The sequence below is a fragment of the Festucalex cinctus genome, chromosome 8, assembly GCF_051991245.1.
Source record: "Festucalex cinctus isolate MCC-2025b chromosome 8, RoL_Fcin_1.0, whole genome shotgun sequence".
NCBI lineage: Eukaryota > Metazoa > Chordata > Actinopteri > Syngnathiformes > Syngnathidae > Festucalex > Festucalex cinctus.
This window is the reverse complement of record NC_135418.1, coordinates 18234180-18260198: the sequence shown is the minus strand read 5'-3', so window position 1 is coordinate 18260198 and position 26019 is coordinate 18234180. Positions and strand designations below refer to the sequence as shown.

The following is a 26019-nucleotide window of genomic DNA, read 5'->3' as shown; positions in this document are numbered from 1 at the left end:
CTTGATAAAAAAAAAAAAAGTTCAGTGTCTGTCCTATTGAAAATGAATGGGGAAGAGTTGATATTAAACGTTTAAAATTGTGCAAATACTCTAAGTAATGTGGAATAAGATGATATATACCCCAGGAGGCGTGAATTTTTAAAGCTAGTTGAAATTTGAACAGTGTAAATTGGAAGTATTATGTGGGAGTTGTCACGCGGCAAAAAAGTGTGGAGAATAAAAATCACAATAACATATGTGGGAATGCTTCAGCATTCCCACAATTACAACAATATACAATTGCTTAGCGTGTCTTTATCACCAGAAAATATAGTCTTGTCACTGCGATGTCCGAATGTCTGCTTAGGTGCAAGTCAGTGTTTGTTTGAGTAGCTTATGTAACGGGTCATTTTCCCACAGAGCAACAGCTGGACATCCATCCGGACCCGAGGGTGTCATCTGTGCACGCAGGCACCAACGTTGGGATTTTGACTTTGCATGTTGGCTCTATAGGCAGCAGCCAGGCAAACTAAAGCTGATTTGTGAGAGTTGTCAGGGCCTCTTGTCAGTTGATATGTGTTAAGTTAGTTAGTAAGTAATGTAGATATGACAACAGCAGTTTTTCGTGTCCACTGTTATTGCTACTATTTGTATTGGACAATTGCAAGGGATTCAGAATATATAAATAACTTACTTGTCACTGTATTTGAGAATAATTTGCACTGATTATGCATGCGTGGGAATTTGAGAATGTGTTAAAACATTTGCTCAAAATTCACTTCACATTTTATCAGGCTCTGATGAGAGAAACTTAACAGGTTCTGTGACCTATTTACATCATGAAAATGTTTTAAAACACTATAAATGGTCAAAATCACAAATGCGGCATTTAACTAATTTGCTACCAAAATGTATAAATACGTTCTATTTTAAATAATACCAGTTTCCCAAAGACGTATTTAGACGTTTTTTTTTGTTTTTTTTTTGTTTTTTTTTAATGCTAGAGCATACATAAGGCTTTGATTTAGCCTCTGAACTGCAGAGAACGGTTGAAGCAATGGTAGTTAGAGTATAAGAGATCAACCAGGGCCATGTTGCAAACAAGCTGTTTTCACCAGTTTAAAACAGATTTGTGAATAATGATGAAACTTAGCTATACAGAAACAGATACAGATATACTTTTTCCCGCTAAGCTTTCTTTTAATAGGTTCCATGTTTTTTATATCAATGGCCTTGCAAAATCAGTCAAAATCCAGCAAAACAGCCGGGAGTGAATGAGTTAATGAGATGCTTCTTAAACATCTCACCGCGCGATAAAAGTGTTGCGCATGTCATTTGTGATTCACGTGTGCCGGGTAGCTGATGACTGACTGCCACTTCATATTTTGCTCAGACTAATAGATGAAATCCTCATTAGAGCTAAATCCTTGCACAGCCTTCCTGTTGAGCATTTGTAGGGGGTGAAATGGATGGTTAAATATAACACATCACAGACTAACTAGAATTGCATGCGGACAGTGAAGCCCTCTGCCAAGAATGAATGACATTTGATTTGCTATGAATGTATTTTTTGGCGCTCACTTATTTCGTAACATAGCGGATGAAATCCCCTGATGAAAGTACAGTAAAAAAAAATAAAAAATAAAAAAGAAATCCATCCCTTGGAATCGTTTCATCCTGTTCTATGTCAGAATGCAATGTGTGACGCATGTTTACTTGCCTAAATAGTGTACAAATAAACATCAGCATGGAGAACAAAGTTCAAATGTGGAGCCAATTGACAGATGCTGCAGTCCATTCTGAAATTTTAGAACCAACTTTAAGCAGTTTTTATCCGTACCGTATTTTTTTCCCTCCAAAATTTCCAACTAAAAGCTAAAAATTAAGATGTTTTTACTCTTCTAATTTCTACATTTAAAATTGTAGACCTAGTTCTTTAAACATTTTTTTACACATCCAAAAATATTTGCCGCCATCACAACTTAAATAGTTGTGCAGTATGCCTAAATGGTCATCAATGAGACATAAGTTTTATTCCAACTTTATTATTTTACCTTATAACATTATGCAAAGTCTGAACTTTAAATGACAACTTTGCAATTAAAAAACATAAAATACAACGAGGAGGAAATACAACCAACTCAGAGATAGAAGGTATTGACAGACAAGCTGCCAATCATTTGCCATGCGCTCACGCTAGCATGTTAGCTTGGGCGTCAGGGGCTTTGCTTACTGGAATAGTAGTAGAAGAAGAAGAAGAAGAAGAAGAAGAAGAAGAAGAAGAAGAAGAAGAAGAAGAAGAAGAAGAAGAAGAAGAAGAAGAAGAAGGAGGAGGAGGAGGAGGAATAAGAATATCCCTTGTTTGCTAACAACTAGGCAAAAGAGTGAAAGCATCTCAGGTAGCTCAAAGGACACAAAAGCGATCTGAAAATAGCAATATTTTTGCTTGACAGGCAAGTTTATCACGATACATTGATAAACTGATAAAATTAAGGCCTTCATTTTCATAGACATCCATTTACGGCGTTACCCTTTACAATACTGTATCAACGCTCCATTACAAATAAGTCACATGGAATTCTTCAAAGAATGCGGCAGCTGACAGCAATAAAACGACCTTTCATTTGAGCTCTTCTAACAAGTGCAAATTACCGAGCTGTGTCTCATGTGACAAACCTCTCAGCCAAGGTGCAAAAAGAACATTTGTAATCAGACTACAATACAGTAACGGAACAATAAGCTTAGTTCTGTAACACAAATAGTAACATGCCAAACTATAAGGGAAGCAATGCTACAATTGTAAGCGTAATGAGCAAATGTCAATTTTTTTTTGGGCTAGGAATTCCACTTAGCAACTAATATTTTTGTTGTGAAGTTGAAAAATAAATCTTAAGACTATTTGATGTCTGCTTGCTTCATTAAACTGTCACTGGAAGATTTTCTTTTTCTCTCCATAGTGACTTTTCCTGGTCGCTGAGCTAATGGTTGGTTCACCACCAATTGCGTTCATCTACCGTAGAGACTCTCCTGCCAGGCTTAATTTTCAAAGTAAATCATTCATTCTCAGCATCCATCCACACAGAGCGGCTCTGTAATCACTTTGTGAGCAACTGGAACAACACTGGATTTAAGGGTCAAGGCAGTGATGGCACAAAAAGCGTGTGTGTGAGTATTTGTGTGCATATGCATGTTGGTGCGTGTTTGTGTTTAGTTGCTTTGGCTTTAAACAACTGCTACAATATCAGCAGTATTAGTTTCAGATACCGCACACAGTGTATACAAAATGACCAATGTTATACAGAACTATTTGTTTACATATACAGTGAAGTTTGATGTAAATAAAAACCTTTTGAATAGGGATATTTGTTGTTCAGATGTTCTATAACATTCTCAAGTCACACTGGTTGGGAATCACTCTTTACAGTATGGTTAGCGCCTTTAAATGGTAACGTTTCAAACCTGATCTCCAGATAATTTTTCCATTTACCTTGAAGCCTATATAAGTGATAAACATCTATGTAGTCCAAATATCACATTTTGGAGACGATATGTAAGCAACAAATGTAACGTTTTAGAGGCAAGAATCCACATACAGTACCTCTCACTTGAACAAAGCAGCATCCACATTTACGGAGCAGTTTTCTAAACAGGTGCTGACACCCGCATCCCCGTTGCCGGTGACCCCCTCTCATGACCATCCTTTGCCTCCGGCACATTCAAAAGTCCAATCCAATGCAAGCATAGTGGTGGATAAACACTGACACGTGTACACTATTCCGGCGGTAATCCCCAGGAAAAAAGACATAAAGATTGTCCCTTTGTCATTTACTAAAAAGAAAATGCAGAAAAAACGGTCTAAACACTCGAGCTCCCTGTGGCCAGATAGTAAGCAAAGAATATGAGAGGGACCGTAAGTACTTGAGGGGCTGATGGAGAGGGAAGGGGGGGAGATGAGGGTGGGATAATATGCTCACATGGCTGAGCCAGCATCAAAATCCTAGCCCCGCCTCTTCTCACTCTCTTGCCTCCTCTTTGCTTCCTCACTATGATTTTACACTTTGCTTCTGTTTTGGTAAGCAGCTTGTTTTAACAATGGAAACCGTTTACAACAAGAGGAAAGAGAAGAAGAACTGTAAACCCCAGAGTTAAATAATCCAGAACAACATGCAACAACACACATAGATAGACAATCTAACACCGCTCACAGGCGTATTTTCTTTATCCTCTGCGAAAAGCAACTAACACTGAAAAACTATAAAAAAATAAAACTAAAACTAAATAAATAATAATAAAATAAACATCATATTATTATAATTTAACATATAATATAAATAATAATAATAATAATAATAATAATAATAATAATAATAATAATAATGGGCGGCACGGTAGTCGAGTGGTTAGCACGTCCGCTTCCCAGTTCTGAGGTCTCCGGTTCGAGTCCAGGCTCGGACCTTCCTGGGTGGAGTTTGCATGTTCTGCCCGTGCCCGCGTGGGTCTTCTCCAGGTACTCCGGTCTCCTCCCAAATTCCAAAGACATGCATGGCAGGTTAATTGGACGTTCCGAATTGTCCCTAGGTGTGCGTGTGCGTGTGAGTGTGGATGGTTGTTCGTCTCTGTGTGCCCTGCGATTGGTTGGCAACCAGTCCAGGGTGTCCCCCGCCTACTGCCCAGAGCCAGCTGAGATAGGCGCCAGCAGCCCCCGCGACCCTTGTGAGGAATAAGCGGTCAAGAAAATGGATGGATGGATAATAATAATAATAATAGTGAAAGCCTGTTTTTGTCTTCATTACTGTTTTTACTGCCCCCAGTGGCCAAGTGGCACACACCAGAAAGAGTCATAATGATTTAAACTTTATACTTATTTAGCAATTTTCGTTAGTAAAAGGTTATTTTTTTGTCACTAATCAATTTTAGATTTTCATTTTCATTCATTTCATTTCCATGTACAATTGATACATTTTGCAACTTGCTTTCAACTGAAAATGACCTCACGTGTTTTCAGTAACGACCAATCACGGCTCATCTTAAAAATGTCACGTGGTAAAATGTGTTTTTAAAGGCATCAATTGGATGTGAAAAAAAAATATGAAAATATCAAATTAATTATAGACAAAATTTTAACTTTTTACTGCTGAATAAGTGCATTATCCCTTTAATCACTTTTTTTTTTGCATAATATGTAAAGGGCAAGTCAACCTTAAACTTTTCTTGACAATAATATGTTATATGTGACCTCACTCATCTAAAAATGACATTCTGATTAATATTACATTTGTGGAATATGAGTTAAGAAGCAAAATCCATTTGTTTTTATCCATCTCAGGCGCGGCAGCCATTTTGCCAATTGCTGTCGACTGAAGATGACATCACAGTTGACTCAGGCAACAAACCAATCACAGCTCACCTCTTTTCTGAAGATAAATTGTGATTGGTTGTTACCTGAGACCTGAGCAACTGTGATGTCATTTTTCACTCAACAGCAAGTGGCCTTCTGATATTGATAAAAAAAACTGCTGTATTTTGCTGCTTAACTCATATCTCACTAATGCAATATTAACCATAATACCGTATTTTGACTAGTGGAGCTGCATAGAACATGTTATTGTCAAGAATTTTTGTGGTGGTTGACTTCCTCTTTAATTAAGGTATTACTAAAGTACTTAAGCCACATCCAACCTGCATATCCAAACAATAAAAGCTCCACTCCTTACTTGCTTTTGTGACCACAGGTAGCAAAAATCCGTAGTGGAAAAAGCAACAAGTGGAAATATCAGCAGCGATATGAGCCGGCAGGATGGAGGCGGGCAGATTTAATCTCAAAGCCAAGATTAAGTATTCATGACTAGATGATCTTCCGAGTACAGCTGTCCAGTCATGTGGCGGACGCTAGTGTGATTCAAATGCACATAAACACGCACGAACCCAAACATGGAAATAGTCAGCGAAGGAAAAGATTATGATTTTTTTTAGTCATCATTGATTATATAATGTGTTTGTTATCATGAATGTGCTTGCTTGAGCAGCGCGACGTGAATGTTACTCAATTGAAGAGTGTTGGGTTCGTTTCCATGAGATAACCTTTTAATGACTATACCATTCAATGTTTAATCATTCGGTCAAAGTTGAGGTTTTTTTTTTTTTTTGCATAACTCCTTACTTGATCATGAAGTGACCTTTGTAACTTGACTTTTCTTTGCAGCATAGAAATTAGGAAAGTATTTTGCTTCACTTCATTAGCCGTGTTACTATTTTTTCACCCATTTTTTTCCTTAAAATGCTAATTAAATCAAAGTGTACTTCATGTTTCTTGCTAAAAATGGATTTGCTCTTTTTTTTTTTTTATCTTATCAGAAAATCTGTAATCTGAATTTTGTTATTTCAGTTAACTTTTAATAGCTATCATAAGCATTTTTTTCCCCCACCAAATGCCTTCTCAAAATAACTTCAACATTAGTATTCATGGTACATTTGGTGGTCAACTATTTGCCATTAATTCTGATTTGATACTCATTTTGTTGTTATATATATACATAATAATTAAATGCAGGGCCTGTTGAGTCTAGGTAATAATGCGATGAAGTGATTATAATTAACCTGGACATACAGTATGAGTGAAGATAGTTATTTTATTTACTTATTTACTTACTCATGATTTTTATTAATGAATTTCTCTTGTGTAATTTTGTTTTACCTGTCTTTACTACGTGACCGATCTATATTCCATGTACATCTATAAGCAGTGATGGTTGTTTTAAAGAGTTGAGTTGTTATTGTTAACGAATTAAAAACAAACTATATTCTAGTTATTATTATTATTATGATTATTATATTACCATTGCATCCTGAAGCCACACTGGACCTCCTGGCCCACTTGAACTCCATCTTGGTGCGCTGATCATCGGGCAACAATTTCTCTTTGCTGCAGTCTGAAATCTTACACAAAGTATATTTGTCAAGGAATTTAAACATACACATGATTTACTTTTTCTTTGATGTGGAGATTAAGCTCAAAATGTCACTTTCAAATGTATTTTAATCTCAAGTCACACCTTTGGCTCTGCTAATTTTGCTTCAGTTTGAGTGGTTTCTTATCTTATCAGCGCTAAACTGAACAGCAATTAGACCAAGCACAAATATTGGCTAGCATGATTTCCAAAGCAACAACAACAGAGCGACAACAATTTACTTGTGAATTAAGTATGACAGAAAGGTGTGGAAATGATCAAAATGTTTGAATTAGCATAATTCCACAAAAACAAGCATAACTAAAATCAAGAGCACTACTGTACATCCTGATGAAGATAAAGCACAACAAGAAAGTAATTATAACAAAATACCACCAAAGTTAGTGGAGGGCTAGATTTGCTCAACCAAATTTCTAAAAGAAAATATGTATGTAGTAAGATTTTGAAAATATACTCACTTGATCAACTTTGCGTCCCTTCAGTTGTCCAGTCCTCCCTTGTACTTTTTGCCAAAGTCTTCATCGTCCTCCTCATGAATCAATGTTGCCCCTTCATCTCCAGATCGTCTCGTCACTCCACTACACATGGACGGAGGAAGAGTTAGACAAACATGCCAGTCGGTGTGTTTGGTTTTCACTCCGGGACAACAAAAGCAGAGACGCTTTCTTCTTTTAGGCACATGAAGATAGCTGGTCAGACGCAGAGGGTTCACTCCTCAAGCCATTGGAGTTAGGAGGGGAGGGGAGGGAAGGGGGATCGATGTGTCCAGACAGGCCCACAGCCACATCCCACAAGTCCCACGGACTCATTCCCACAGCAGGCCTTTGAACTGTCTCAGAAAACCTGAATAACTGTCATCGTGAACATTCATTGGAAATGTTACGATCACAGTTTAGACAGTTTACATCTTCTTACATTTCCTAAAAACATGCACATACTGTGAGTATACCAAAAACAAACTAATTGGTCCAGAAAAAAAGAAATTTCTGATTTTAACCAATTTCACTTAACATTTGAGTAGGATTTTGTTTATTTATTTATTTATTTTTACTTTTCTACCATGTTGTTTTCACCCATTCAACAGGAGAAGACAAGAAATAAAGACAAAGAGTTCAGGTAACACTTCTTAAATCCAGGAGGCTGAGGCAATGGCCCGAGTGGATTCTACTTTTTCAAAGAAAGAAATGGAAAGGACCCATTTTCCTTGTACAATGTAACCTCCGACTCAGATTTCACAACAAACTTTCCCATAGGAAATAATGGAAATAGAAATAATCCATTCCAGGGACCAGTTGTTGTTTTTTTTCTTTGTTAACTCTACCGGCATCATGTAACATTTTAAATCCTAAATGTAATCCAATTAACCAATTCATTAAAAGCACTAAGTCTTTATTAAAAAAGAAAAAAAATCTTGAAATTAATCTCTTCTCATGTTCTTGTTCTCTTTAAATCCCATATTGTTCAACCCCAGAAGCATTCCACTAGTTACACTGATTATAATTGTATTATTGTACATTTCATATTTGGCTCCCATCTGCCTTTTTTAGTGGTGGTCTATTTAAACCATGCCAATACATATACAGCTGAAATGTTATTCACTGTTGGGCCAAAACATAAGGGCTACAGTCTGTGAGTGCGGTAATGAAAAACAGGTCGCCATCTTGTGGTGCGTTTCAACAACGACGCCACACAACACAGGCTGCCATTGTTTATTTGCACTTGAGAGCTTGGAAAGTGTCCCATCTGTTGGGAGCGCCTCAGTTCTCACTGATGGGATTTATATTGTGCGTGAGAGCCAATACATGAGATTCCCCTGGTCTTGCCTGATCATTTTATGTCATATTACATCACTTCCAAATTGTTGACTCATCCATGTGCCCGCAGTCGTTACAATAATTATGGTACATGTAGGGAGAATGTTTTAACATACATTTTCACCGCGCAGAAATCACATTTTTAGGACAATTTTTCAGCATTGTGACAAAAATTAAATGTAAAGAAGCTGGTTACATTGCTACACTTCATAACAGATTATCAGGAATTATCCAATTTCATTTTGATTGGGCTGAGAATTTTCATTTGCATACTAATAATATATATCTTTATTCACCAATCCATTTTTGTGACGTAGAACGGCAGGCAGAACAATTACATACTCTTCCACTAGATGGCAGAATGTCGGTAAAGGTTGGGAAAACTGTTGTCAGTTTTGCAATTCAAATTAAAAAAAAATAAAAGTGGAAAAAATAGTTTTGTAATTTAACTGTTGGATTGACACTATTGAGTCAAAGGTTGGGTACGTGTTACTAAACACTGGAATGGATGAACTTATTATTTGGGCAAAAGGTCTACCACCCACAACATATAGAAAAATGCACTGATTTCATAACCCAACTATTGAATTTGATCAACAAAAATGGGTAGCATGCACACTAATATTAGTATTGGAAAAGACCAGACTTTTCAAATTTGCTATTTTTGTTTCAGAATCCCACTTTTTCACTCATTTGAGACTAGTACATGCTTTCAACTGGACAATTTTATTGAATGTTATCAATAATAACAGGAAAATATTTTTCCAGAATAAACAATGTGGCCTCTTAGTATGTTTTCTATATATAATTTTAATAGAGACATTGAACGGTTTTGATACTATATATGGTAAGTAAGTCAAGAATATCGATTCATAGATTAAAATTTGAATAAACAGTCCACTGGATTAAATAAAAATACATTACAGAGCCAAAAACACAGTAAAATATGACAAGCTAAGACAAAAATAGACTTTTAACATTGCTAAAATATCTTTAGCACAGTACTGTACTTGTTAAAAGTCCATCCAACATAGAAGAATGTCCATTGAGGGAAATATAAAATCAAATAAGTACACAATTGTCATATAATGGAGTCAGGTCAAGTTTTTGAAAGCCAAGCATAAGTAAGCAGTCTCCCCACACCCACTGTTGAAAAGAAAAATATGGCGCAAGCAGCAAGCAATCCTCCCTCCAACGGTTTACAGTAAGTGGGATGAGTTGCCAACAAGTGTTGAACAGACAGTTCCCTCCTCTCAGTTTCGTGTCACCGCGACAAAATCTGGGATGGAAATTAAGGCTATCCATTCGGAGGCACCGCGGGAAACTAACTTCTCGGCTGCTTGGCGGGAGTGTCGGAAGAAGTTGGAAGTCACCCAAAAGCAGAAGTTACACGAGGTGTCATCTGCATGCGGATATCTGTAGGCTCATATTACACTTGCTGTTTAATACATGATATGGTAAGTTTGATATCTCGATGTGAATTTCAGGTTGTGTTGATAGATAGATAGATAGATAGATAGATAGATAGATAGATAGATAGATAGATAGATAGATAGATAGATAGATAGATAGATAGATAGATAGATAGATAGATAGATAGATAGATAGATAAATAGCAAACTAGCTAGCTAGTTATCTACATATAGATAGATAGATAGATAGATAGATAGATAGATAGATAGATAGATAGATAGATAGATAGATAGATAGATAGATAGATAGATAGATAGATAGATAGATAGATAGATAGATAGATAGATAGATAGATAGCAAACTAGCTAGCTAGTTATCTACATATAGATAGATAGATAGATAGATAGATAGATAGATAGATAGATAGATAGATAGATAGATAGATAGATAGATAGATAGACAGACAGACAGACAGACAGACAGACAGACAGACAGACAGACAGACAGACAGACAGACAGACAGACAGACAGACAGAGAGAGAGAGAGAGAGAGAGAGAGAGAGAGAGAGAGAGAGAGAGAGAGAGAGAGAGAGAGAGAGAGGGGGAAGAAAGTCAAGTTTATTTCATTAACTCTTAATCACAAAAGAGTCTCAAAGGGCTTCACGTGCCCACAGTTGACAAATATTAACGACATCCCCTGATCAAAACACAAGAGGGCAAGGAAAAAAATAAAACAAAAAAACATCAATGGAATAATGAGGAACCTTGAGAAGGAACCGCAAATGTGGTAATCCCCCTTCTGGATGGCTAAATGGGAAACAATTTACATAGAAAGAAAGAAAGAAAGAAAGAAAGAAAGAAAGAAAGAAAGAAAGAAAGAAAGAAAGAAAGAAAGAAAACAGTAAGACAGACAGACATATCTGCTGTTGATGGTCACCACTCGTGACTGAGGTTATTCTGAGGTGGAGGGTTATTCCCTATTTAGCATACGTGTGCGCTCAGCAAGGCTTTTAATTCCTGATCCAGTTACTTAACTGTGAGGGCCCTCACATGGCGACACACACTCCATGACAGACAGGTAATACAGCCATAATCCCTCACAGGCAGACCTTCGCTACCACTTTCTCTGTAAACAAACTATTGTCTGAATGTTTTAGACCTCATCGTTGGACTGTAATGATCGCCTACAGCTCGGCTGCTTTATTCCATCCCGTCTGTGTAGATGTAGTCAGAAGATAGCGCATCATCTCACCTGCTGTTGGAAAAATGGCCACTGCAGCAGAGGACCCCCACTTGGGCGCAGGCCCCGATGAGGAGGACGAGTCTCCGTCGGGGTGGGACTCAGACAGCATCCTGTCCGACGACTCTGTCCTGCCGGACTACACGCCGGAGACATCCGGTGGGCAAACGGCATCCACGTTGTACCAAGCGTGCGCTCGCAATGACCTGGCCGCTCTACGGAGGGTTCTGGAGAGAGGGGTGACAAGAGAGGAGGTCATGGATTTGGACATCAATAACTGGGTAGGGGTGCTGGATTTCTATTCTGTTTAATTTTATCTGCTGTGTGTAGCAGTGTCTAAATTGCCTGAGCAAATGTTCGTTAATTGACTTCATCTTGTGAACTACTTCCTACAGAATGGCTTGATGGTGGCTTGCTGCAAAGGATTTATAGACATTGTATATGGTCTTAACACTTGCCCCTATATAGACATCAATCATCAGGACAATGAAGGCAACACAGCGCTGATGATTGCATCCCAAGCAGGTTGGTCACAACTTAACCCAACACAGTAAGTTTTGTAGAGTACATTTCACTCTAAACAGTCTATTTGGTGCCACTCAAAACAGAGTAAAAGTTCCATTTGGAAGAGAGTAGATATTACTCAAAGTATTTTACTGTGTACGACAGAATTAGACTATCACATGACAAACACCGAGTAAAGTTTTTTCACTCATAAATTCTAAGTATATTTTAGAATGATTTTTTTTTGTACATACTAGTTTATAAAAAAGAAAAAAATTACACAGGTTGAGGAACGAATACCCGACCTACAAATACACGACCTACTGTTTCACTCTTTTACCGCCAAAAACGCTTAATGGCGCATGCTAAAATCCAGATGAATGCCGCCAAAAACGTTAATTGACGTTAACTACGTTTGTTTGTTTGTTTTGTCTCTCAATGCGTAGTGCAACGTCTTGTGCGGCGCTGGTTTGTGAAATCCTAAAACACCTCCTAACTATGGCCAGCAAATGGCAGCATTGTATCGCTTTTCAATGAGCTCTTGTGTATCAGATTACGTGAAAACATGGCAGATCTTAGGATGTAGATCATTTTCAAGGATGACGTGAATAATCAAAGTGTTTGTCCACATTAAATCTAATTCACAAAGTGTCACTAAAAAAATATTAGTGTCAAAGTCACTGTTGTGCAGAAAATGTATCTTCACAAAAAGCTTGTTTTCTCCTTGTTTTCCATTTTCGCTTGATGTCACTCAAATGACCTATTTTCAAATGGTGATCAATGGTGATTACATAAGGTAGAAACATACTTTTTTTTTCTAATGAAAGAATGGAATGCATGCTTTCATGTGGTAGCCGCCATGTTTATGTAGTCATAGCGCACAATATTCTGTTAACCTTGAAAGATGAGTGAAAATGCTTGAAATCGGCTGCCACTGTCGGGGTTGTTTTTTTGGATAACGTTTAGCAGTAAAAGAGTTAATAATATCCAAAAGACCAAAACGATGTTTTTGGTCTTGGAGACGAATATTCCAGCTGACACGAGCAATATAATAACACACAGTAGGAGCAGCATGTCTCAGGGAGTAGATTGGCCGTCTCCTTAGTTGAAGTTGTGGGTTTGTTCCTCAACCCTTGAGTGACTTTTTTTTTTTTTTTAATAAACTAGTCAAATTTAGTCAGAATCTCTCCTTGAATTTCGTAGTAAAAAAAAAACTGTACACAATAAAATTACCCTAAATATTTTACTCTCTTCCAAGTGCTAATTTTACTCTGTTTAAAGTGGGACTGTTTAGAGTAAAATGTACTCTACAAAATGTACCGTGTACAAAACAGCCATAACAATTTGTCATAAATGGCGTTCACTTCTGGCAATAAAAAATGCATTCAAATAGTGTTTACATGCTTTTTTTTAATTTTTTTTTTTTTTATCCCCAGGTCATGTCAACACAGTCATGTACCTCCTAAACTATTATCCTGGAATTGACACAGAAATAAAAGACTGCCGTGGCTTCACTGCCCTCATCAAAGCTGCAATGACGGGCCGCGATGACGTGGTTGCTGCACTTGTGATGGCCGGTATGTAAGATAATTCAACAATGAAGTGCATATTTTCTCATCTTCATACCCAGTCAACATTTGCAACAATACTCCCACAGAAGAGCTACTCTACTATGACGACGCAGATCTTTTTTTTTTTTTTTTAAAGCTGGCCATTATCCTATTAACCTCCAAACGTACAGTTCCAGAATAGCTGGCCAGGCCGTTGAGCTGTGCATATTTTAAGCCAGCTAATTTTGTCCACCAGAGTATGACGCCAGACCGGTTTAAGGGATCATTCTGAACATATTATCACACTAAAAAAAAAATAAAAAAAAATCCAGTTGTAATCAGTGATTTTCTAATCTGGAACCTTGTTGATTAGCTACTGCAAGTCTGATGTTGCAATGATAATCAAGATCAGTTTTGAGTAAAGGCAGTATTTTTTTTAAACAGATCTCATATTGGATGTCATTAGATTGAGGACCAGTTTTTCCTCAAGCTACAAAACTATACTATTAAAAGTGTGCACCCACACTTTTCTACGGATACTTATACATTTGCACTGGACAACACTGAAGAAATGACACTTTGACACACTGAAAAGTATTGTAGTTATTGTATAGCTTGTACATTTATTGTTTCATCAAAATAACTAGAAATACAGCTATTAATCCCCTAGCAACAAAAGTGAGTACATCCCTTAGTGATTTTTTTTTTTTTTCTGGGCTAATAATGAGATGATTAGGCAAGTAGGCGACAACCGACATTTGGAGCCGATATTCTTTTGCTGTTAAGTAAAAAAACATTCACATCTAAATAGACAGTTTTGTTTTACAATTTAAACAATAAATAAATAAAAAATAATAATTAATTAATAAAAAAAATACTATTGTATAGGAAATAAAGTTTTACGAAATTTTTAACATAACTGAAATGTTAGCCTTTTACTTTTTTTCGTATTAATTTTAACAAAAGCAAAAACTGCAGGCAACTTCCAGTGTCAGCAACATCTTATAAAATTGAATGGAATTTTAAATAAATAATAATAAATAATGTTTCATGAAATGAACCCAGTTTTAAATTGATACCTTATGATGATATCACCCTGAGAGACGTATGTGACATAATTTGTGACATAAATATGTTTTTGACGAGTAAAAACTATGTGAACATCTTTGCAACATTTTACAAACCTTGATGAAAACGCAAAATTCAATAATTTCGCAAACATTTGCTGCTCAGAGAGAGACCAGCTTTATCAGCCTTCAGATTTGTAAAAAAGGCTGAGGCCGACAGTCGTCAAAATGTCAAATATCGGTGCCGATAATCGGTCTATTGCTAGTTACAATGTCCATATACACGATATATGTGATTCGACAAATGTAACATGTATTGCTAAATTTATAGACTTGGATTTGCAAAATGAGTTCTTGATGTATGGTGGCCCAAGAGGACAAAAAGACTCAATATTGGACTGGTGGCTACATACTGGACAAACATGGTCACTATAGCTAAATAACAAATCTAAAGGTGCTTAAGACTTTTGCACGGTGACATTCATCTTCTGCTCATCTTCTTGCGCAGGTGCTGACATCCACGTGACAGACACCGCAAGAGGAAAGTGCGCTCAGGAGTGGGCGCTAAAAACAGGCCGCTATGAGACGCTGCATCGTCTGCGCCGCCTCAAAATGAGGCCTAAAGCCGAGCAGTTTTGTGAAAGCTACATCCCGGAGTGGCCCGAGCTCAAGGAGAGGGTCGCAAAGGCTGTGGCGGAAAAAAGCGCCCGTGAGAAAATCACCCATCACATCAAGAGCACATTTGGATTCCGATTTCCTCGTGACCCGGAAGACAACGGTGTTTTGGACCATATGGTTCGCATCACCACCAGTATACACAGCCCGCTCATTTCCACTGGGTGCCGCCCACTGTGCCCCACCAGTCCCCCCGAGGTGGGCAAGAGGCGCCTCGCAGTACCGGAGCTGATGAAGAAACACTCCGAGAAGGAACTGGAGCAAAGTTCCGTGTGCCACAGCAACGGATCCGTGTCACACATTCGTCCCTCCATCCACTCGGCAGACTCCATCGCTACAACCTGCTGCGCTGACACCGAGAGGAGGGGCAGCGTCCTGTCGCTGGCCTCCACCAAGGTTGCGTCCACGTTCATCCCCCGAAGCATGGCCAGGAGGAACAGCGTGTTCCCCTCGGGATGTATCCCCCAGATCAACATCAACAGACCGACAGAGCCCACGCCAAAGAAAGAAAAGAAGAAGAAGAAGATGGACGAAGGCTACCTGGAACCACCAATTTGGAGATATAAGGAGATCAAGGAAGAGAAGAAGAAGAAGGAGAAACTGGAGAAAGAGAAAACTGAGAACAAAAAAAGCACAAAGGCCAAAAAATAACATGTTTCCTAAAGCTTTATTATTCCTTTTAAATCAAAGTTGTTTTCCCTTGTAATCACAACTCAGGGCTTGAAAACAGTAATTATTGATTAATGGTAACTTCAAACAAGAGCTAAGAGTTAAAGCAGTGGAACCTTGTTTTTTGTATGCCCTCGTTTACATACAGTGCAATTTTTGGAGACATGCTCCCAAACCATGAATGGTATCATTCCTTTGGAATGGAGTATTTTTTTCTCTCTCTCTCGAATAGTAGACAGATTAATTGATTATTTAAAGAATTGTTAGATTTACATTTATTTCACATTCTATTCTGTAAATTAAACTACAGTCATTCTCTTAAAGTATACTTTTATTAATATTTTTGAGTGGGTGGAACTGACAAATTGGATTTGGATTATTTCCTATAGGAAATAGTTCTCCAGTTTTCATACAATCCGGTTTTAATCCCACTTTAGGTAATGGTTTAATCACGAAAACCACTGTAAGTCGTTTAATACCTGTCCATCTTAAAGAACATGACAATTTTTTTTTCTTTTTTAGAGGACTTTTGACACAATATGCAAATCCATGGTTACTGATTTTGGTGCTAATTTATGCATCGAGCCATCACTACTGTATCTACCTCATGAGTTCAAAAGGCACAGACGTCAGGAGTGGGCAAACTATGGTTAGTTAAAATGTACATATTATTTTACTTTTTTATTATTAATGTATCGAATTACATAATTAGCTAATGGTAAACAATAAATGGATTGCACTTATATGTATAGTATTAATTATATTGAAATATACACTTAATATATTTTTAATTAAATTGTCTCATTGACTCCAAGTAAATTATGAATATACATAATCAAAATAAGAATGAATTATTTCTATAAACAAATTGTTTATAAATAAAATTTGTTAAACTTTTTATTTTTAATCTTATCTGCTAATGGCCTGGCCTTCCATCTGTCCGTCTTATTATATAGTTATATGTGGCCCATGGGCATAAAGGTTTTCCCATCTACATTTTCCATAAGTGGTGTGTGCGTAGGTGTGCATGCATGCAGTCTTAGAAATAGTAAATTAGGCTCCAGTTAAAGTCTTTCACTGCGTATTTGTGCACCAAACATTTTGGATTTTTGTTTTAAAGTGTGTTGATATTATTAGAACAAACCACAATGAGCTGTTTTGGGGACTCTCAAATCATTACTGGGCAAACACCCTCTTTGCTCCACAGGAAATATGAACGTTGCGAAGATGAGGACGGCAGCTAGTGTTGGAGCTATTTATTTATTTATTTTTATTTTTTTAAGCAGTTGCCACAATGGTTGGAAAGGTGACAATCTCTCTCTTGGCAACAAAGAAGACAAGTCACTGTTCCTGTTCACTTTCATTGTTGGCACGTGTGCACAGTGCACATCAAAATAAAAGCAGCGCATACTTTTTGTTTTTCTTTGACGTCATAAAAGCAGTGAGGGCCGCTCAGAGATTGTGGATGGGCCCAAAGTGGCCCACGGACCCTACTTTGCACAAATTCCTTTAAGTTTTAAAGTGCATCCATTCGGTCGGTGGGTCTAGGGAAAAATGAATGAGCACCACAAAACAACCTCTGGTGCTCATTTGAGACAGCTGTATCATTAAATATGTACATTTATTTTATCTTCTGTTTTGTAAATGTATTATTTATTGAACAAAAACAGAAATATGTGTGAATATTGTAAATATTTAGCAAACTTTCATTAAAACTGAGAATGCCAGAATCCTCATGTGTATACTTCGTTTCAGTTATTTACAGTATTATGCCCAATAAATTTAGATAGATAGATAGATAGATAGATCTATTTATGAGTTTTTTTGTTGATATGCTTGTAAACAATCAGTGTGTTGTACTGCCTGCAGGAGGATTCATGTCATGTGTCCTCGCCTCGTCTCACGTTAGCTAACTAACTTAGTTAGCAAAAAAAAAACAAAAAACGTGCTACGATGTAGTGAAACGCGGCTCAGTTTTTTTTTTCTCCTTTTCATTCGTAATGGCGAATTTACGCATCACGCTGGTGTTCGTCAATTGTCTGGTGGTGTACCGAAGCTGTGAAGGTGAGTCGCATCTTGTTTATGTTCACCTCCGAACCAACAAGGCGAACCATTGTGGCGTTCGCCGCTAGCATAATTATGCTAGTAGAGTTAGCCTTGTCACAAGATTGGGTCTCGCTTTTTGTGTTTGTTTTTAACGCTGTATTAAACTCTTGAATAACACCTCGATAGTGCATTCTTCCAGCTAACGTAGAGTTGTTTACAAACACGTAATTTGTGACGTTTTGTTCGTTAGATGAGTTATCACATCGTGGCAACAAGAGTTCCGAGTTTGTTTCAGCAAACATGTTTTCTTACCGTTCAGCCTCATACCATACGCTCTTCTGAACTAATCGCATGTGTCTAATAGAAGTAATGACAGCTTGTTTACAGTGAAGCTCTCGAGTAAATCATCTTGTGGTGACACTGGAGACGTTTGTTTTGTTGAATGTATAATATACAGCATTAGGTGGCTGTGAGCAGTGCACAATATTTTGTCATTTTTAGAAATCCCTATCCTAGCTGACTTCAGGCAAAAATCTGATTACACCTTGGACTCAGTGGTTACCAATCACAAGGCACATAATGTATCAGACAGATCACACTCACACTCACATTCACTAAATTGCAGAAGTGAGGTAAGTGTAGTGCGACACCATCAGTGAGTCTCACAAGTCATTTTCTCTTTTTTCTCCCCCCCTCATTTTCAAGTCAAGTCCCAAGTCAACGATTCTTATTAATGCAATTGTATCTTCTATATCTGGTTGTCCATAAAGACAGAAGACCAAGCCCAAATCGAGTCTCAAGCCTTTTAGTTTTATCAACTTGCACGTGTTCAAATCAGTTTAGTTTTCTTCTGGGTCATAAATGATTCATGTTAAATTGGTAAATTAATCGCTAATGATGTGATTTTTCTACCCCTGGCCGGAAGGTATTATAATGAAAGGAGTTTTTGTCCCTTTTTGCCATTACTGCTGTACTTCTGCAGTGGTCTCATAAATCTGCAACTAACAAGTCTCATGAGACATGCTGACGTTCCTCGTGTCGTCACGCATGATGATGGTTTGAACTCCTAAGTTTTGTTTGATTTTTTTTTTCAGGCATATCTTGTGACTCTCTTCATGCCTCCATCCACTGTATTTCCACAGCTCTTCTGTGCAACTGCACCACTGCGCAGTGTGAGAGGACAACAGGCTTCTGGTGCGAGACGGACGGAGCCTGCATGGCCTCCACGTCCCTCATCGATGGTCAAGAGCAGCATGTTCGTACTTGCATAACCAAGGACAAGCTCGAACCTCCTGGACAGCCTTTCTACTGTCTCAGTGCAGAGGGCCTGGTCAACATCCACTGCTGCTACACCGACTACTGTAACAGCATTGACCTCAAAGTGCCATCTGGTAGGGCTCGGTATTGATCCTAATTTCCTCAATCGATTCGATTTCTATTTTAGCCCGATTTGATTCACTTTAATTAATTATGGAACATCAATTCTTCTAAATATCATGACATGGCAATAACTGGTTAATTGATTTAGTTTATTAATGAAAGTAACATGTTATAATGACTTGTGTTTCACAAACATCAGCAAAGATGAGATGAAAATATTTTCAGAATTCTATTTAAGTACAGAGAGTCCTCGAGTTAAGGCGCACTCGACCTAAGGCGTTTCGACTTTACAACGGTTATGCCTGGTCCACCATTTTGGCTCCTCGTCCACCATTTTGGCTCCTCGTCCGCTAGTTAGCCCTTAGCTAGTGCTAGCGCTTGTGCGAGTGTTTTTGGCTTTTTTGCTCTTTTTTTTCTACATCATGGCCCCAAAGAAGAAAGCTATGTCTTCTATCAATATTGGTCCAGCCAAAAGAAAATTAATTACCATGGAAAAGAAGCTAGACATCATAAAAAGATCGCAGAAAGGAGAGACACTGACGAACATCGGGAAAGACTTGGGCTTCAGTCGGACAGCATCTTTTTTATTTTTATTTTTTTAAATGTATTTTAGATTTTTTATGCAAATTATTTTTGATGTAAATATTAACTTTAATGGGGAAATTCGACTTAAGTTGAAATTCGGGTTACATCGCTAGCGTAGGAACGGAACTCGAGGACTCCCTGTAATTTTAAATATTAATGAAAAATTTTCTGAATTGCTTTAAAGTGCAAGGTTAGGTCTTTCAAAAATGTAAGAAAAATACTTTTGAATTTATGTGTACAGTAAATTTCAATAAAATAGATACAAAAAAAATCAGCCTTTAAAATATTTTCTTAGGAATTTAAGGGAAAAGGAGATATTAAAATAGTTGGTTCATGGTTTTAGGAATCGATATCAAGCTCAAAGTAAAACCAATTCTATATCGATTATTCTTTTTTTTTTTTAAACTTATCCCTACCACCTGGTGAAAAGAAAAACCACAACAGTGAAAATGTGAATACTGTATGATTATAATACTGCCCCCCCTGTGGCAAAGGCGGGCACAACATAAGGAGCAGCAGAATGAATTGAAGCGAAACATTAAATCATGATGCGTTTCTAGTTATTTATGTTTATATTCTACGCTTTTATATAATACTATATTACCGAATGCACTACACTTAGCACGCGAGTGTCTGCATATGAGGTGACCACCAAGTTTACATGTTTCGTGGCCTCACAAAATTAAGACACAGTGTCCTCAACCAACTCAGCCCACACACATTCACTGCCGTCTGCTGGATTATGTAATTACTTCTACCAAGGATGTGATGATTTCATCATCAGTAAACAGCTTGGGCTCTACAGATTTGGGTATACGTAGTGTAATTGCAAAAATGGTTCCATTTGAAATTCAGCCTGCACACTCTTGTTTCTACTTGCTGAGCAATAAGTATGAGCTTTAGGTGCGTTATTGCTTTCCATATTAACACCAAGTTCATTCTCCTCAGTGACCACCCAGTCAGACCCCGATGAAGCTTTATGGCCAGGCGGGACGTGGGGCCTGCTGGAACTGGTCGCTGTGATAGCGGGGCCGCTGCTCCTGCTTTGTCTGCTGCTGCTGTTGCTCGGTTTGCTCGTGCGTCAGTACCAGCGGAGGGCCGGGGGCCACAGACGGAGATTGGAGGTGGAAGACCCCTCCTGCGACCACCTTTACATGCCCAACGACAGGAGCCTGCAGGATTTCATTTACGATCTGTCGACATCTGGTTCCGGCTCAGGTGAGGCAAAGTGTAATTACTGAACCGCGCGGTGATTTTCATGCGCACATTGTTTTCTTTTGCTGTTCAGGCCTGCCTCTGTTCGTCCAAAGGACGGTCGCCAGGACGATTGTTCTCCAAGAAGTCATCGGAAAGGGCCGCTTTGGCGAGGTGTGGCGAGGACGTTGGCGCGGCGGCGACGTGGCGGTGAAAATCTTCTCCTCCAGAGAAGAGCGCTCATGGTTCCGCGAGGCTGAAATCTATCAGACGATCATGATACGACACGAGAACATCCTGGGCTTCATTGCGGCTGACAACAAAGGTGAGCATCTCTCACGATCTAATATGATCAGAAAGATTTTTTTTTTTCTCGTGCAGTGGAAACTCCAAAGACTAGTTTGGAAATGAAACCAAAATTTTACAGATGTTCAATTCCATTTTTTTTCAGAGCGGTACCAGTACGAGTACTCAAATTTTGAGTAACCACCGAAATCACTAGTAGTACTGTATTTTTGAGAAATATAATTTACCTTTAAGTGGAAGTCAACCTTTAACATTTTTTGACAATATTTGTTATATGTGACCTTACTAGTCTAAACATAACATTCTAATTAATATTACATTTGTGCAATATGAGTTATGAAGCAAAATTCAGCCGTTTTTTTTACATCTCAGGGGGCGGCCATATTGCCACTTGTTGTCAACTTAAGATGACGTCACAGTTGCTCAGGCAACGACCAATCACAGCTAACCTGTTTTCTGAAGCTGTGCGGTGATTGGTTATCACCTGAGCAATGCTGATGTCATCTTCAGTCGACAGCAAATGGCAAAATGGCCGCCCCCTGAGATGGATAAAAACAGCTGGATTTTGCTGCTTAACTCATATTCCCCTAATGTAATACTAACCAGAATATCATGTTTAAACTAGTGGGGCTGCATATAACATATTATTGTCGAAAAAAAAAAACCTGACTGGTATTGGTAATGTTTTTAACATTTGGATACTTACAATGAATTTATTTTTTTACATGTGATTGGCTTGATGTGATTTTGCAATGGCAACACTTTTGACCCTGGAATAGATTTCCATTGTCAATGTTTCTGCGGATCCTTAAAGTCTTAACGGCATTGAATACATACATCTAAAAACAAGGCCTTAATTGGCATTTAAATGTCGAAAAGAAATCTTTCAAAAGTCTTAAAAGCATTAAATTGTTTGAAAGGCTCACGTGGGCGACTGCAGTTTGTGCACTACCAAACAAAAAAAAGTCACAAAAAGTAGAGCGAAATGCTGATCAGAGGTGATAGTGGAAGAGAATTGAATTGTTCAGTATGTCACTACACATCACAGGCATAATAAGATACATTATTTCCCAGCAAGACCAGTTAATGGCATCCGGCTGGTCAATTATTCTTTGTCTGTCTTTGTGAAGACAATGGCACATGGACTCAGCTGTGGTTGGTGTCAGACTACCACGAGTACGGCTCCCTGTTCGACTACCTAAACCGCTACTCCGTCACGGCTGAAGGGATGATCAAACTGGCCTTGACTGCTGCCAGCGGCCTGGCACATCTGCACATGGAGATACTCGGAACGCAAGGTGCACACACACTTCCTATTTCTTTGACTCTTTTAGGCCACTAGGGGGAAGCAATACTTCAGTTGCAAATAGTGTCAACTCAGACGCAACTGTAGAATTCTTGTGTACTTGTCGAGTTCATCTATCAACTTTGCAGGAAAACCGGGCATTGCCCACCGTGACCTGAAGTCCAAGAACGTCCTTGTGAAGAAGAACGGCACCTGTGCCATCGCTGACCTGGGTTTAGCCGTCCGTCACGACTCTGTCACAGACACTATCGACATCGCTCCCAACCAAAGAGTTGGAACCAAGAGGTGCGAGGAAAATACTTTTGAACGTTTACTTCTGTCCATCGGCAAAAATGTATTATTTTTTTTCCCCTCACAGGTACATGGCTCCAGAGGTCCTGGGTGAGACTATCAACATGAGGCACTTCGACTCGTTCAAATGTGCCGACATCTACGCTTTGGGGCTGGTCTACTGGGAGATCGCGCGCCGCTGTAACAGTGGAGGTCACGCAGGATGCGTTTGCACTCGAGTTATTCGACCTCTGTGCTCGCAGTGCCGCTCTTAATTCTGTGTTGCCTTGTGCTAGCAGGTATCCATGAAGAATATCAGCTACCCTACTACGACCTGGTGCCCTCGGACCCGTCGGTGGAAGACATGAAAAAGGTGGTGTGCGACCAAAAGACGCGACCCAACATTCCAAACTGGTGGCAAAGCCACGAGGTAATGATATGCGGGCTAAATGGACTTTCCTAAAATTAAGACCTTAAATATTATTAAATACATAACTTATGTAATATTAGTACTACTACTACTACTACTAGTTATGTAATTACTTTGTAATTTTAACATAATTTATCCTTCAATTTCCTTCATAGGCATTCAGCTATTAGCATTCTGTTTTCAGCATTCCCACACAATTTCTCCAGAAATTGCACTTAGTCTAGTGTTTTGTTGTTTCTGTAAAGCGCTTTGTCGCTATATAAATAAATTATATAAATAAAGATGACTTAATTGACTTGACTTATTATTAAACTTTATTTTTAATTTAGTTATTTAAATTATTATTATTAATTTGTTATACAAATATATTATTATTATTATTACATAATTTTACAAGTTGCTTTGACAAAGCAATGAAAAAAAAAAAAAATCCAGATCATAAAATGCAAACAACTATTAAACAAAATAGACAAATCCTTACATACATAAACACATAAGAAGAAGGGAAACCCAAACAAGGTAATACAGGGTTTTCTGCAGGTGTCAGCAAATAGCATTAAAAAACATTAAATATGATGTCCTGTGGCATTAAAAATTTAAATACCCTTGATGTAAACAATTGCTCTAAATTTGAAAAGAAAAATGTACTATTCCTGTGCCCAACATGAAACACTAATGCCACCTAGTGGCAGAAAAATTATCGCAACACAAATTTATGTTTCACACTTAGTATAGCTTATTAACTTCAAATAACTTCATGAATTACTTACTATAAAGTTACTGAAACAATTAACTGAATAATACAACCACATTTCTCTTTGGTAACCATATTTATCCACTTTTGTGTTAACAGTATTTTATTGTACATTTGGAACTGATGACATGCGATTAATCGCGACTTTACTACGAAATGAAGTGATTAATTCCGAATAAAAATGTTAATCGACGGACCTAATATATAATCAGCATATGCATGTATGTCTGTATGAGTTTGCATGTGTATATATGCAGTACGACATGGTCATTAAATTAGTTTTTGTTGCATTAAATTAGATTTGCTGATACCTGCAGAAACCCTGTAGTAAAACAACTGTGTCGTACAAGTAATGGCTTTTCCATTACTGTATAACATTTCTGCAGGCTATCAAGGACTATTTATTTTAACGGATGTTTTGTTCTGAATCCATTTAAAGTTTTCTCCTAACTGAATGAAATCTGCTCTTCCTACTATTCCAGGCTTTGCGGGTGATGGGCAAAATAATGAGGGAGTGTTGGTACGCCAATGGTGCTGCCCGCTTGACCGCCCTGCGCATCAAAAAGAGCTTGTCTCAGCTTACTGTCAAAGAAGATATGAAAGTCTGACCTGAAGGCAGCCAAACACAAGCAAAGAGCTCATGGAAGTGTCACACCCTCAAGTTAGCCTTCCTCAGAATATGTGACACTTTGGGGAAAAAAAAAAAAAAAGACTGCAAAGACAGTAACTTTGCAAGTTTTTCAAGGCACTTGATTCCTGACAAACCCTACCTCGCCTACCCAGAAACCTGTCTGGTTCCACTTCTCCACTACAAGCATCCCGGGACTTTCCCTGCACTTGGAAGCAATTGATGACAGCGAATGTATTACAATTTAAGAAAAAAAATGTTTTGAAGTAGTCAGAAGTTGATGGATGGTTTCACAGTGTTGCTCGGAGGCAAATAACTTATCTGGTTACCAGACAACCTCCTTCAGGTCTTCAATTTAAGGATGGACTGTTGTAGTCTATACACTGCCTACAGCATCACACAGTTTGTGTTACCGATGTAAATGTTTTCTCACAGAGTAGACGTAGTCAGACAAATCCGAGGATCACAAATGTTTTAAATGTCATCTCGGCATCTCATAGGATACTACTGGTTCCAATATGTTGACTGTATTTGTTGACTGTGTTCAAGGGGTGGAGAAGCTTTTAATTTTTTTTCCCTTTTAGAAAGTCCCCCATCATTTAAAAAAACAAAAAACAAAAAAAAAAACAAAAAAAAAAAAACCTGATGCAAATGACCTGTACACATTTTAGAACAGTTCATCAGTGTTAACGTTGTTTTTTGTGTGTGTGTGTGTGTGTGAGCACATATGTGACATGCTACTTTTAAGACTCCAATTCTCAGAAATAGGTTTTTGTTTCAGGGAACCGATGCACTTTTGTTTTTTTTGCTGTAATGTTTATTTATATTTGTCTGCTATTGAACAACCCCAAAAATGCCTCATGTGCGTTACTACTGACCTCGCATGGCTCACAATCGTCTGTAACCGATATTTAACATGACTACACTCACAATGGTTATGCGTGCGAGAAGAAAATGCTGAAACTGACCACTGTACACAAACTGTCGATGTATCCATTTTTTGTCACATGCACTGTAAAAGCTTGTCAAGTTATGCATTTGGACGTTAAAGGCAATAATGAAAGACGAGGTGTTTTGTCCAATTTTCCCCCATGTGAGCCAAAATAACAGTTAATTGTGGGAATGCTGAAGCATTCCCACATATGTTATTGTGATTTTTATTCTCCACACTTCTTTTTTTTTGCCATGAAACAACTCCCACATAATACTTCATATTTAAAGTGTTCAAATTTCAACTTTTG

The 26019-nt window shown here is 38.0% G+C and overlaps 3 protein-coding genes across 7 annotated transcripts in view; 2 read left to right on the top strand and 1 right to left on the bottom strand.

Annotated features, from left to right (window-relative positions):
* Positions 1–11646, bottom strand: part of arhgef25b (Rho guanine nucleotide exchange factor (GEF) 25b) — a 28079-nt gene extending 16433 nt beyond the window's left edge. For 2 of the 4 annotated variants that reach the window (XM_077529880.1, XM_077529881.1), the window contains exon 1: positions 3578–3912. In XM_077529880.1, the coding sequence (XP_077386006.1) occupies positions 3578–3695 (118 nt within the window). In that variant the 5' untranslated portion in view covers positions 3696–3912. Of the gene's footprint in view, positions 1–3577; positions 3913–6815; positions 6916–7405; positions 7526–11426 lie in introns of those variants that run through there. The other 2 variants (XM_077529883.1, XM_077529884.1) reach the window with 2 other exon arrangements.
* ankrd33ab (ankyrin repeat domain 33Ab) lies at positions 9814–16107 on the top strand. Of its 2 annotated transcripts, none has more exons than XM_077529892.1 (5): positions 9814–10218; positions 11397–11695; positions 11810–11939; positions 13355–13495; positions 15044–16107. In XM_077529892.1, exons 2-5 carry the CDS (start codon positions 11441–11443, stop codon positions 15859–15861), a joined length of 1344 nt encoding a protein of 447 aa, XP_077386018.1. In that variant the 5' UTR covers positions 9814–10218; positions 11397–11440; the 3' UTR covers positions 15862–16107. The 2 variants fall into 2 exon arrangements, with proteins under 2 accessions (XP_077386018.1, XP_077386019.1); XM_077529893.1 differs by lacking the exon at positions 9814–10218 and adding an exon at positions 11211–11252.
* A 1615-nt stretch (positions 16108–17722) lies between these two features.
* LOC144023928 (activin receptor type-1B-like) lies at positions 17723–25841 on the top strand. The gene is made up of 9 exons (XM_077529891.1): positions 17723–17943; positions 19068–19316; positions 20839–21108; positions 21179–21409; positions 22521–22688; positions 22825–22981; positions 23055–23179; positions 23266–23396; positions 24633–25841. The coding sequence occupies exons 1-9, from the start codon at positions 17880–17882 to the stop codon at positions 24756–24758; spliced, it is 1521 nt and encodes a 506-aa protein (XP_077386017.1). The 5' UTR covers positions 17723–17879; the 3' UTR covers positions 24759–25841.
* Positions 25842–26019: the final 178 nt, after the last annotated feature.